General features: G+C 43.9%; 1 protein-coding gene and 1 long non-coding RNA gene across 2 annotated transcripts; both read right to left on the bottom strand.

Annotated features, from left to right (window-relative positions):
* Positions 1–282: 282 nt before the first annotated feature.
* LOC142785048 (uncharacterized) lies at positions 283–1,297 on the bottom strand. Its single transcript, XM_075883472.1, has 2 exons — positions 712–1,297; positions 283–614 (listed from the first exon to the last, which is right to left on the bottom strand). The coding sequence occupies exons 1-2, from the start codon at positions 986–988 to the stop codon at positions 352–354; spliced, it is 540 nt and encodes a 179-aa protein (XP_075739587.1). The 5' UTR covers positions 989–1,297; the 3' UTR covers positions 283–351.
* Positions 1,298–3,952: 2,655 nt separating this feature from the next.
* LOC142785047 (uncharacterized) lies at positions 3,953–11,636 on the bottom strand. Its single transcript, XR_012888834.1, has 3 exons — positions 11,313–11,636; positions 6,280–6,342; positions 3,953–4,128 (listed from the first exon to the last, which is right to left on the bottom strand). It is a non-coding gene; the product is annotated as an uncharacterized LOC142785047 (long non-coding RNA).
* Positions 11,637–14,554: the final 2,918 nt, after the last annotated feature.

The following is a 14,554-nucleotide window of genomic DNA, read 5'->3' as shown; positions in this document are numbered from 1 at the left end:
TAGTTTATTTTTTTACCAATTTATCTTTTGCAATAGCGAGTGCTTTATTTGGTACTGGTATTTGGTACAGCAGATCGAAAAAAGTCGTTAGGAAGTAAATGTTGAAAGCGTATGTCCCCCACTTGCAATCCCCACATATGTCCCCCACATGGTAATCGAGAATATTCATAGTTTAGAGCATTTTTTTGTAACTAAAACATGGCGATGGTGCTTCCGAATCAGCATAAGCTAGCCGAACAGTGCACCACCGACAGTCTGCAGACTATTTATTCTTTGTTTTTTTTTATTTATTTGGTACAACAAAAATGTATACATTGAAAAATATATATACACAACTAAAAAAGGCCCGCTCTACTGCAGGTCAGGTTGCGTTGGGGGCACAGTGACAGTGGTGCTGTCAAGGCCCTGGCTGCTGTGGCTGGGCAGGAAGTTAGCTGCCGCGAGCAGCCGATAATCTGCACTCTGAGAGTGGGGATCATCGGGCTGCTCCACAACAAATGCTTCTCTGAAGCGCCGCTTCCTGCCCCCACAGCGATCACCAGACCCTGGCAGCCACCTCTTAATAAAGTTGAGGGCCTCCGCCTGGTCGCACCCTGCTTTTTGGCAGATGACATCTGCATACAAGAACAGAAATACCATAGTACACATGAAGCACTGCAGTACAGAGAATACACAAGGGTACACACACATAAAACAATGAACAAGTCTAACCTGTCACTAATCTACAGAGCCTCAGGTTCACAAAGGCCCTTTTCCCTTTTATGCCATGAAGGCTGTACAGCACTAGCACGTCATGTACCAATACAGCCTTCATGGCATTCACACCAATTTCTCGGAGGCCACGTCCCCCAATCCGCAGGAGGTGCTTGCACTGTAAAAAAATGCAAGAAGCATAGATGGGGTGAACGCAACAGCACATCGAAATGTTTTCATGATAAAAATCTGCAAGAAGAGGACACTGAAAACAACAACTTGAATTTTTGGGCATCACAACATTTCATTGTTTTTTTTACGCTAACTTCAACTCACTTGACCTAAAATGGTTTCCACATCAGCCCTCTCACACTCAGTGTGAGAACCTTTCAGAGTCCTTCTCTGAATGCAGTTTCGCTGTTATGAAATCAAATACAACACTGTTATAACCCTTAATAAATATTGATTCTAGCTATGAAATAGTATAATTACTTTGTACAGTGCTCAAATTCCAATACACGTTTCTTCGAGGTTACAATGTCTTTGCCTGAATGTTGACCAGGAGTAGCTTCTACAGGTGAAAAACGATAAAATATGTGGAATTCAAAAAGAAGCTGGGACATGTTTTTAATCAATGCATTGTAAGCAGAGAGCAACAAGATAAATGAACATGATCAAGGTGCACTAAGAGGCAACCTTAGAGCGACCAAATCTTGGTCATAGATGAAACTGATAGAAAAATAAAGGTCGCACTAGATGGTCGCACCATTTGCTGTTTATATTTTTCTGTGATAGCCAACAAAGAGGCATGTCGCCATAGAAATCTCATTACAATAAACAAAGGTGCATTTTTCTTCACACTGCGAAATTGGGTGCATGTTAGATTTTTAAAAAAGTAAGAAATCGGCTAACACAAGGCAGGGTGAACTGTAGCTCAAAGTGGAGAGAGCCGCAGCGGACACGAAATAGGGTGATAAATGAACAAAATTACTGAATGTCTGTTTTAAGCAGGCTATTGCTAGTCACTGCCCATCAAACACACGATGCCGCCTACATCGTCTGCTAGCTTAGGACAGTTCACTCGGACTTCACAGACTATAGTAAATACAGTCGAATCTCATTAATTCCAACACACTTAATTCGAACTGACGCTGTGGTCCTATCAAAGCTATACCGCGCTCCGAAAACGCTCTCAGCACCCCGCCCAATCCTGCGGTGGCACTTCAGACACCTCATCGCTGTGCTTGAAGAAGAAAATGAAGAAAAGGAAAGAAAAGACTGCGGTGGAATGTTTGCCAAATGCCAATCTGCGACATTCCTGTGCCCCGCTTCGGCTTTTTCCGTCCCTGCCACGCAGAGACCCTTCTCCTCTTAACACTGCGCATGAAGAGAAAGAGGGGAAAAAAAGCTGTCGCAGAGAGTTGGCTCTCTCATGCCGATCTGCAACACGCCGGTGTCACGCTTCCCTGTTTTTCGTTCCGGCTATGTAGAGAAGAGACTCTTCTCCTTTCAACACCGCGCATGAAGAGAGAAAAAAAAAAGCTGCCGCGGAGTGTTTCTTTCTCGAATGCCGATTTGCTTTTCTCCAGGTGGAGACGCTCCTCCATTCTCATCATGCGCTGGCCACGCTCCGGCTGCAGCGCAGATGGTAACAGTGGAAACACAGTTGTCTTCGAAGAGTGTCAGCACTGGACATTGCCGCGCGCAACTTCTTTTGCCAGGAGAATACTGAAGCCGAAGTACAAATGCTTTGCAAACTGCACGCAAAACTTGTTGACTCGTTGCAAGGCCAACGTGTACAGACATGTATTGACTACTTTAATTAATGACGGATGTCCTGTAATTTGTGAATAAAACTTCTCCATGCACATGCATCACTGCATGGTGAGCCCTCCGCTCGTTTACCGTATTTACTCTATTCTATCGCGCCCTCGATTGTAACGCGCGCCCGATTTCCACGAAAAAAAAAAAAAAAACTAAGACATCGGTTGCAACGCGCACCCTTTTTTCTCGTTGGCCCGCTTGATCACACCACTCGCGAAAACGACTCTTTTTGAGAGCGTCTTCTGTTTAAATATGAAACAGGGGAAGCTTATGCCTATCTGACGTGCAACAGAGCATTGCTGTCACTCTAGTTTTACCGTGGCCCGATGTCAGTACACAAACTTGCTTCGCCCCCTTCTCCTAGACGGTTGTGGTACCAGGCATGTCGAAGTAAAGAGGCGTGTGATCGGCATTCCCGATTTGCCCAAGCAGGTAGCCGTTGTTGTGCCGCAAGTTTAGGAGGAACCTCTGAAGACTCTGAAGCTTTTCTTCGTACTCCTCCGGCAACTTCCGGCATATGCCCGTTCGCCTTCGGAGGGAAAAGCCTTTTCTCTTCATAAAGTTCGTTAGCCAGCACCTGTTCGCTTTAAAATGGCTCTGCATTAGCCCTTTTTCTAAGGCTAACTGCATAGCCTGCACTTGGAGCAGTTCTGTCGTCACAGGGCGCTGTGCCGCTCACTGCTTATTCACATACTCGCCGAGCAGCTGTTCAATTTGTGGAAACCGACCCTGCTGTGGTCCACTGAAGCCTTTGCGTGAATCTTTGCTGTCGACAACATTCTGCTTTTGTTTCCGCCAGTCCCGCACGCACGTTTCGGGAACTCCGAATGACCGCGATGCGGCCCGATTTCTGTCCGTTCCGGCACACGCGACGACTTTTCTTTTAGAAGCAGCATTGTGGTGCACTCATCGAGTTTTTGGAGTCGGCCCTACCATGCCGTCGATGCTAATGTACTACAAGATGACGAACTCCTCAGCACACGTATGAAGTGCCGCGCATGGGAAACACATAGGCAGAAATGACCGACGCGCCATGCCGACGCACGTAGGGGGCGGCCATTTTGTAAGTGGCGATGGATATAGAATGACCATATTCATTTTTTTTTTCGTACTCGATTCTAACGCACATGCGATTTATGAACTCTCTTAATCGGAAAAAAGGTGCGTGTTAGATTCAAGTAATTACGGTAACTTTCATTATATTGAACTACTTTTAATTTGAACAAATTTTCTGGCCTCTTTGAGTACAAATTATTCATATTCGACTGTAGTACAGTGGCTCATGAGATAACCTGACTAGTTTGTTTCCCGAAACACAGTATCTTAAAGCAGTACTAAATTTCTGCATGTTACATAGGCATATTAAAAATCAAGAAATATACACCAAAGCCGCAGCCACAGCTTTACTCTGCGTAACTGCCTATGCTGCCTCCACTTCTCCAATTGTACCAGCAGGCAGCCGGGGAAGGTCAGAGGGGCGCTGTGCTGGCTGGGCGTGCTGAGGCACGGACAAGAGCCGTACCTTGTGCTTCAGCTGTCGCACCTCCTGCAGAACCTGTCTTTGTTGCTGCCTGATGCCAAGTTGGATCCGCAGGATCCATAGCAATAGAGCTGAAACATACAAGAGTACATACCATATTTACTCGCACAATTTGCATTCTCACATAATTTGCTCACCAGTATAATTAGCCAGCCTGCTTTACTACAAGAAACTTTTTGCTCGCATACTTTGCCCTCCCCAACCAGCCCGAGCCACCTTGCCAGCACACACACAGACACATTTGACTTCATGATGCTCTGGTCAGGCACATCTCTTGTCGAGCAGGCGAGTGCAGTCTTACACAAAATGGACTGAGTGCAAGGTCCCTTCTTCCATGAACTTTTATGCTTTCCCTAGAATATCGAACTTGAAAACTGAAACCTGTTTATGTGTAGTCCGAAATGCCTAAAGGTTTGCCTCCTATCTTCCCACCTCTTCCACGGCAAGAATGTATTCCCGAGACACAGCACAGATGTTGAACGCGTGCAAGGACCTGTCACATCAACTAGATGAGGCAGGTTTTCGCACTCATTTTTTTTTTCGGTTTCGCCATCTGGCCATTGCGTTTTTATCGTTCCTTGTGATAGGCTACAATAATTATATACGAGGCAGATTGCTGTTATAAAGCTTACCGAAGAAAACTGAAACCGTGCTACCGCTAAGCACCTCAGCGTGGAGTTCTTCGACATGCAATATTCAGTATGGGAGCCAGCAGAAAAGTGCGTTGAATAAGACTTAGCATAGAAGCTTGGGTGTGTTGGTTAGATATCGGAGGGAACACAACACAATAGAAGACTGGGACAAGGAATGGACACACACACACATGAAGGGCGACACACACAGCACTGTGTTGGCATCGCGCTTCCTTGTCTGCACCTTACTTTACGTTGGGTTCCCGACAATTATTGGAGAGTACTTATGTTCTCTGGTATAACCCTGTCGTGGGAACTGGTTTTTGTGAGCACTGTTCGGAAGAACTTCAAGAAAATGGGGGCATTTGAACAGGCTTAGCAAACAAATGACAATCCGCTGTGAGACAGCTGTGACAGCGCCTGCAACATATATTCCCAGTTGAGCTTTTAGGCCAGCGATTCCTACTAGCTTCGCACATGACCGGATTGACAAAAAAAGTACACATAATACGCGAGTATATACCGCATTTGACTCTGTAGCTTTGATGAACCAGGCAGATACACAAATTTATCCAAAACTCCATTGATTCTGTTGCAAAATTATTCAACAAACAAATTGCGATATTATCCATGTTACTATACGATTGTGGCACTTTACCATTGCAGCTTTCCAGGAGGCACACATAGTGCAGCGTTAGTTCACCACTCACAGTTAATTGTATGCAGTAGGTTGCTCACAGCAACTGACTGCATGCAATGGTGAACATCTTGCATGCTTGCACCGCTGTTTCAGCATGCTGGCTGCTTCCCATAAGGCTATCAATTGATGTTCACAAAATTGGGAAGATGAAGAAAGACTACACAGTGCCCTCTGGCCACCCTATACTCCAAACCTCCAGCCAAAAAACAAACAAAAGAAACAGAAGTATGCAAATGAATATTATTCCTAATGCAGCTGGAATGGAGTGTAGTTTTCACCAATTCTGTGTGTTAAGTCAATATGGAGTGAGTTAACTCCATAAAGTAGCTTTTCTCATAACAGTGTTCACTCTATTGTAACACAAGGAGTGACTTTATAGCATCTAGAAGGAAAAATAGAATCTTCAGTATTTGATAGAAATGTGAGGCTCTACCTCAAAACAACAATAATCTGGAAAAAGAACTCATTACATTCGAAAAAAAAAAGGTAGCACAGTTGATCCCCTTTACAAGAGACACTGATGTAACAGACAAACGGGGATCAGAGGCACCAGTGTGCAGGCTGACATTTGGCCCATCATGCATCAGGCACTCCGTAGATGCGCCTGTGCAGCCGGGAGCCCTGCAGTCAAGCATGCTGAGCAAGACTGTTGACCACTGTACAATGACACATTGCCACAAAACTTCAAAACTTCATTTCACAGACTTCTGCAAAAGCTTCTTACACTCTTGCATAATTTTTGCACAAGCTTCTCTCATTCTTGCGTGATTTTCGTCAGAACATATAAGTGTTGGAAGTTGTATGTCCCCAAAAACTTGCACAATACAAATAGCATACATTAAAGTCTATCACTTAATACATGCATAGTGTAACAATGAAAGGAAACTCACGCATGATTTGCTCCGAGCCTTCCCCGTGCGGTGCCTCCTTGAGCCTTGGAGAGCACTGTACAGCTAGAGCAAAGTAGCATCAATCCAGTGTTAATGGCAGGTTAACAAGACAACAAAACTAACCCCCATATTCATAAACGCTCCCCGACTCGACTTTCACCCTTCACTTGACAGAGTTGAGCACTGAGCCGCTGCTCGTTTGAAAGCGACGCTGCGCTACTCGAGAATCACAGCAGATTACTGCTGACATGCAGCAATTTTCTCTGCTTAGAGACGGCGCTCCCATCAGCCATCTCAAGTGAAGGTGAAGCGTTGAGTGGAGGGACGTTCTAGAATACGGGGGTAAGATTGGTTGCAAGAACACTACAATAGACACACTTAATTTTTACACTTCATCTATATTGTACAGCTACACACATTCTGCATCCTTATAATGCAACATATACATACAGGCTTATAAAGTAAACACTGTAGGCTGCTCAAATAACACCTACACAAAAAAATTACCCAAAAGTGGCCATGCGCAAAGTACTTTTATTTGAAACTCACAAAACTTTTGCGGTGATGGAGAATAAATAAGACAGGTTACACTTGGAGGCACATGAGACCTTCGCAGCTTTCATAAAGTACAAAAAACAATATGGTATGTGTGTGTGTATGTACGCATGAAGCTTCAGCCTTTACATACGGTTTCTTGAAAGAATCGACTATGAATTTTATGGCACCTGTGTCCTTCAGCGCAATTGAAAGCCTGCTGATCAGTGTGTGCAATTGTGGAATAGTTACATGGAAAATGGCGTGAAACACCTAAAATCAAATTTTTCTAGCTAGGAAATATGCAGCTGTGTATACACAACACATGCTGCAAACAGTGGGAGGTGACCACAAGAGTGATTTGAGTGTAAGCGGCAGTATTCCGCATTCATGCACCCCGCCATTTTCAACTGTTGCCCAAAAACAGCACCACTTCAGCGTGCTACTTTTTTTTTTACATCATAAACAGCACGGAATACAGCGAGGATGAAAACAACATATGCAATTAAATTTTGAGCACTATTTATGGTGCGCATGATTGATTGATTGATATGTGGGGTTTAACGTCCCAAAACCACTATATGATTATGATAGACGCCGTAGTGGAGGGCTCCGGAAATTTAGACCACCTGGGGTTCTTTAACGTGCACCTAAATCTGAGCACACGGGCCCACAACATTCCCGCCTCCATCGGAAATGCAGCCGCCGCAGCCGGGATTCGAACTCGCGCCCTGCGGGTCAGCAGCCGAGTACCTTAGCCACTAGACCACCGCGGCGGCAATGGTGCGCATGAAAAAAAAAAAACGGCCTTTGTACAACGACGAATTCATAATTTGCCTTCACGGGCCTTCTGTTAGGCTGCACCACATACAGATTTTTTGTGGCTTTCAAAAGAGATTTGAAAAAAAAATAATAACCGTGTTTACTCTCGTCATGAGCGCGCTCACTAAGTCACCCTCATTTCAGTCGCCAAAATTTTGAATTTTTTTTTTCTTCCACATATTAAACACACACCTTACGTTCATCCGCTGAAGTCCCACGGGCTCCCCCCCCCCTTGCCGCCTTCGCTCGCTGCCACGTGCAATTTTATTTTTGTTTCTATTTGTTCACGGAACGTCCCCTGTCTTTTTTAATTATCTCTTGTAACATACGTGGCATTATCTTGTTCCCGAGGTGCCACAGGTGCTTTGCTATGTAGATGCACCATTAAACTAGTATTTTTGATCAACTGTGCATTTCTGATGTTTACCTTGCAAGTACGTAAAACTGGCATGCTTGTTGATCTACGATACACATGTGGCTTGTCTCACTTTGAAGGAAAAGTTAGCATACAATGGTGTAAATGCTTAGAATTTGAAATATTGAGGCAGCAGCACACCGGAGATGATCATATGGTAAAGAAACAAGTGCTGCCTTATTACTGGCAAGTTGTCACTTATATGTACAAATAAATTTTGCGAGCTAAAAAAAGTACAAAAGCACTGCGAGGCTATGATGTGGTTCAACCTGTGGATTCGCTTCATTTATCATGCCATATGATGAAGCTTCCTTTGGTAAAACTGCTCAGATAAGAAAAAAAGTTTGCTGTCCAGTACAGCAACTATACAAAGTGTGCACGTGCATCTCGCAGCGCATTTTCGTCACTTCCGAAATGCGCCACCAACATGCCCGGGCACTAACCGAATCTATCGCCTACAACTGCCATGTTGTCTCCTCAAGCTTGCACCCGTTTAGTTTTGCCTCACGATGCAAGTTTGAGAAATTATGAGCTGCTAGTGAGGCAAGTTGATTTAGTAGTCCACGCAGAGGGAGCAGAGCTTAGGGTGTTTCTTCGCTGAAAGTTATAACCTGAAATTGAGAACGCACATTCCGATTTTCCTAAAAGTACCAGCGTATTTGGCTGGTGCAGATTAACAAAAGCTACTTGAAGAAACTTTGCAATATTTGCATCTTCAGGTGCAACTTCATTACGGGTAAGTGCCATAGCCAAGTATTTACCTGCAAACAGATATAGCTTACCAAGATACTGTACATACAAACTTGTCCGCAGTTAAAATCATGATGGCGAGGAAGGCGGTTAAAATCGTGATGGCGATCGAGAAGATTTGGTATTTCATTGAAACAAACTATAAAGAATGGGAAACAATATTAGTTCACCTTGAAGTATAGCCGATCGGTTCAAGTTGGGCGTCAGGATTTTTTTTAATTAGTCAATTCCATACACGGTCTCTATCATGTTCAGTGACTCCACTGTACATTAGCGTACAACAAAAGCAAAATACAAAGTGAAAAGTGTGTTAAAGCATACGCGAAAAATAAAGTGATAACTGGCATTACCGCGGCACACACCACGCAAAGTCGCTATCTGCCTTGTATAATATTTTCCTCGACTATTTCCACAAATTGCAATCAAAGAGGCTCAAGCTCAACATCAGCACTGTTTAAAACACTTGGGGGGGGGGGGGCATTGCTACTTTGGTGGCATAGGCCGTGACAATATATTCATAATATTATATCTCTTGTAAACTTGCCTAGCTCTGCACTACTAGTTTTCGATGGGAGCAGCTGCGCTTCGCACATCCACTCTTAAAATTGCGGCTCGAGAGATTTTGAGCTTTCACTTGTTCACTTGTTTTTGGGCCAGGCAATTTGTAGTGAAAGCAAGATAATAGGCCCTCATAGGTTGTGGCGGGCAGCCGGTGTACGCCGTGACTGGTATATGTGTCGCACATCTTGATTATCTGGTCTTGTATCGAGTGAACGAGCGAGGCCTTCCTAATCCAATGAGCTCGTTAAAGTAAGACAACAAAAAACCACAATGCTTCCACATCGTTCACAGCAACAGATGACGAGCCCCCAACAAACCGCACTGCAGCACGTGAACTGCCGTAGGTACCCAGGGAGTTACCCGGACATGGCGGGAGAGGGCGACAACGGCAGAAGTGACATCACAAGAACACTATGTATAAAGGGGACATTTAAAGACTTTTTTCCCATTTATAAACTTCGTGCACTGTTCTGTCACAATTCATAGCTCAGAATAGTTGTATTTTGAAAAGGGCACTAATTCATAAGCCCAATGGTTCAAGGATGGGTGCATTTAGGGGGCCCATTCTACGTTTTACTTATGCCCTTCAAGAACTTGCTTACAGGGCCAAAGTCCTGTTTCAGAAAGAACACGCTAGTGCGTGGCCAGCAGTCCGTCAAGCATTAGTGCTGGTGAGATTTGGAAATGCAGCGCATGAGCATCCTCATCTGCTACTTCTCTGCTCATGCTCTCGGGGCTTACTTGCGAGGCACGGTCCTTCGCACTTTTCATTTTCACACTGTAAATCAACTGATACCAACTCTTCCTTCCATTATTTAATAAACCAATATTTCATGGTCACGAGGACGAGCTTAAAATGTTTGCTACATCAGACCTGAACAGCATTTTGAGTCATCGAAACTTGCTAGTTGCAGCGAGCATTATGCGAAAAATATGATGTGCTTTACGGTGACAACTTGCAAAACACTGCAGCAACGATTAAAATCATGCATTTTTTGTGCTCACAGGAAATCCCTGAAGCAGGAGGCACTGGGCTAGATAAATTGCGCAGCTAAAATACGGATGCGCTTTCCAATGCTGTCATGCGTGCAGGCGGAGAAATGGCAGACAAAACTGGGCGCACCCCGATTCTATGCGCATGCGTCCCATTCACAAGCCTCGCTGCCAGTTAGCACCACATGGCTCACTGTCCATGAGCTCGCTTGTTTCCTGTAACAGTGGACCATACGGTACACCTATTTAAAAACGAGGATAGAATGTATAAAATGCAGCATCTGATGAAGCCATGACGATGTGTTGCTGATGAAATCTGGAACTCTAGTTAGTACCCTTATTGTTAACCAGCCGACCGACTAGCAAAAAGATTTGCGACTGAAATGATGGCATCTACACCTGCCCTTAAAGGGACACTGAACAAAGTTTTTGCCGCCGAGATTTTCAGCCAAAGCAAAAGATTGGGCCATGAAATTCATAGAAAATAATAATTTCAAGCAGAAACTACGAAAACATACTGAATTTAATGAACCTTTTACAAAATGCCGCGTCTAGCTCTTAGACACGGCGTTTTCTAAAAGGTCGCGACATTTATTTTTCAAGTTTTTTTTTTTGTTATTCAAGACAAATCTACGGTGCATTGTTCACAGAAAACAAAATTGCCTCGGTAAGATTTCTTTGCGAGCAGCTTACTAATTTTAAGACAGGCGCGTTGATTCGTGAACTGAAGGATGCGAGTGATCGATCTTGCCTGCTAGTGGCTAGGCGACAAAGGCTTTACCTCATGTCCTGGTGTAGCTAAGTCACGCAAATGGAGCAGAAAATGTGCATTATCATTTATTTCACCTAAATATCACACGTATGTGACTTATTGCCGGTGACAGGTGATCAGGATGAAGTCGACAAGTTGCAAATCTGAACAAGAATTCACTCGAATGAAAAACCAACCTATACTCACGTGCACGGTGAAGTCGAACACGTCGTCCGTCAATGTTGTCGCTGATGCCCGAAGGAAAAGAGAAGATGACAAGCGACGGGGTCGTCTCTTTCTATAAAGTCGGCGGAACTGCCAGAACGGCCAACACAAAAGGCATCGGGTTGACATTCCTCCATCTGGGCATCAGCCGCTCCACCCGGGCATGCAGCTGCTACTGGTTCTACTACTATCCTCTTCCCCGTGCCTCTTCCCGACATTGCAGTGTTGCTGCCATACTCGCGAACCTTTTTAAATTAAAGCACGCAATCATGTATTATCGTGCACCATACTAAACTTAAAAACAGTGCGCCGGTACATTAGATCACGAAGCGCGGTCCACGCCATCACAAGAGCAATTAGAGAAATGAAACAAAGAAAACAAAAATGTATAAAATATTTTGTCTCAATACGATCCGAAATCAGTTTCCTGCAGCGGCTTTTGGCTCTGTATGAACGGCCAAGCCAGTGCCAAGCCAAGCTTGCGTCCCTGATCAGCTGTTTGTTTCCATCGAGAATTCAACAGTGAACTGGCAATTTGTTTAGATGATATTGCTAAAGGGCTTGAAATTGAATATTTCTCTACGTACTACTGCTGTACTTTTCCTCTCTGTTTCCTGATCACAGTGATGAGATTGAGGAGGTTACAATTTAGAAAACAGCAACTGCAGCTCAAGCATTGCTAGTATCGCTGTTTCGGTAATAGAATGTTACAAAGATTTTGCCCCGCGACCTGCTTGCCGTGTTCGAGCACCCAGTAGAAATTTACGGTGCCGCGTTTGAAAGAGTTGAATAAAATTGCAATATTACGAAAGAAAGGCTCTGAAGCAACATCGCATTTTATCAGGCCTACACCTCCCACACCTAGACGAGTAAAACTCGTCGATATTATCTTGCAAAGCTGTGTATAATATTTAAAACACATTCTTTAGCCCACGATGAATTGTTCTCTCGTGTGGCTTCTCCATTTGGTACTGTCATGTTAACTTACAAAGGCAACTTTCCATATTTAGTCTTTTTAGATGTTGCAAAAGCTTGACACGTGGTGTGTATGCCATACTGATAATTCTCCTCGTAACCTGGGTCCGCCTCTTTAAACAGCGTCGCATTTTATTGTTCGCAATTGTGTTTGTTTTATACTGTAAGCGAGCTGTGTGATTTCATCAATATTCACGAGTGTTCCCTGACTATACAAACACGTGCGTCTTAATTGGTGCGGTGCACGTTTGTATGTAGCAAAAAATGTCATTTCGTCAGCGTGTGTCTGCATACACTTGCATGCCCTGCAGTACGTGTATATAATTAATGCAGTAAGGACTGCAATGCATAGCCTTGCATGGGACATATATTCCATGCACCCTCAGAGAAATGTTGTTTGTTATGAGCCTACTGTTTATCATTACATTTTTTTTTCGTTAAATTTTCATCTCCATATAAAGCAGCTGTATACAGGCACGAGCTTCAGCAGCTTCCTCGTTGTTCCATTTTAAATAAAAACACCAAGCCTACCCAAATCAATGATCTGTTTGCTATCATTACTGTTATGTGTTCTACGATGTACACAAGGACAGTAGTATACAAAAAATAGGGAGGGAATTGAATGCCCTGCCTGCATGGCTGCGCCGTTTCACAAGATCAGGCGCTGCGCTGTGAAGCTTCCTACCGGCCTGCAGAAATTCAAGGGAGCGTACAATAGCGTGGTTCAAGAGGACTTGTGGGGAATACTAGACACACTGGGTGTAAAAGATGGAGTCACTAATCGTTTAAAGGAAATCTATAAAACTAACAAGGTAGTTAAAAAGTGGGAAAAACAGGTATCCAAGCCCACAGTGGTGAAACGTGGACTTAGGCAGGCGTGCCCACTGTCACCCTTCTTATTCATGATGTACCTACAAAGATTAGAGGCCAAATTAGAGGCAAGGGGACTTGGCTTCAACCTATCTTTAGTCAAACAAGGAAAACTCATTGATCAGGCACTACCAGCATTAATCTACGCAGATGATATAGTGCTAATGGCCGACAACAAGGAAGATTTGCAGAGGTTGATGGACATCTGCGGTAATGAGAGAGATAGGTTAGATTTTAGATTCAGTTAGGAAAAATCAGTAGTCATGATTTTTAATGATAACAAAGGTAGTAAGCTTAGAATACAGGAAGTCACGCTAGAGATAACAGATAAATACAAATAACTGGGCGTATGGATAAGCAATGGGACCGAGTACCTGAGGGAACACGAAATATGCGTGACGACTAAAGATAACAGGAATGCAGCAGTGATGAAAAATAGGGCACTGTGGAATTACACTAGGTATAATGTTGTGAGAGGAATATGGAAAGGGCTCATGGTTCCTGGGCTGACGTTCTGCAACGCGGTCTTGTGCATGAGGTCAGAAGTTCAAGCAAGATTAGAAATTAGGCAACGTGAAATATGTAGGCTTGCTTTAGGAGCTCACGGGAATACACCAAACCAGGGAGTACAAGGTGATATGGGATGGACATCATTTGATGGCAGGGAAGCTAGCAGCAAGATAAAATTTGAGAAGCGATTGAGAGAAATGGGGGAGGAGCATTGGGCTATGAAGGTTTTCAGCTACTTGTACATGAAGAATGTCAATACAAAATGGAGGAAGCGAACCAGGAAATTGACTGGTAAATACTAAGAAAACAGCAGGTGGCCAAACCAGAAAGAACTATCGGTTAAAAAGGAACTGCAGGAAACGGAGACTGACATGTGGAGAATTGGCATGATTAAGAAGTTCGCACTAGAGATCTATCGAACTTTTAAGCAGGAAATTGCCAAAGAAAGAATCTGTGATAATACTCAGGGTAGTTCTCTACTGTTTGAGGCCAGGACGGGAGTATTGCGAACCAAGACATATCGGGCCAAATATGAAGAGGTAGACACAATATGCAGTGCATGCGAAAAGAAAGAAAAAACTGCCGAACACTTGACAATGCTCTGTAAAGGGCTTCACCTTATAGTTCAAGATGATGGCGCAGAGTTTTTCAAAGCACTGGTGTTTAGGGACAGGGAGGGCAAAATAGACTTTAAGCGGGTAGACTTAACTAGAAGGAGGTTATCTGATTGGTGGCTAAAGTCAAGGCACGATTGAAAATTAAACCCTTCACTTCAAAGTACCCGTCCAACTTCTAGTGGTTAGCTCACTAAGCATTACGGCTAGGTGACGTTAGCCGCCGCCCGATCTAAAGGGTACGGCCACATCCAT

This window comes from Rhipicephalus microplus, unplaced genomic scaffold (genome assembly GCF_043290135.1).
Source record: "Rhipicephalus microplus isolate Deutch F79 unplaced genomic scaffold, USDA_Rmic scaffold_17, whole genome shotgun sequence".
Taxonomy (NCBI): Eukaryota; Metazoa; Arthropoda; class Arachnida; order Ixodida; family Ixodidae; genus Rhipicephalus; species Rhipicephalus microplus.
This window is presented reverse-complemented; position numbering and strand designations above follow the sequence as displayed.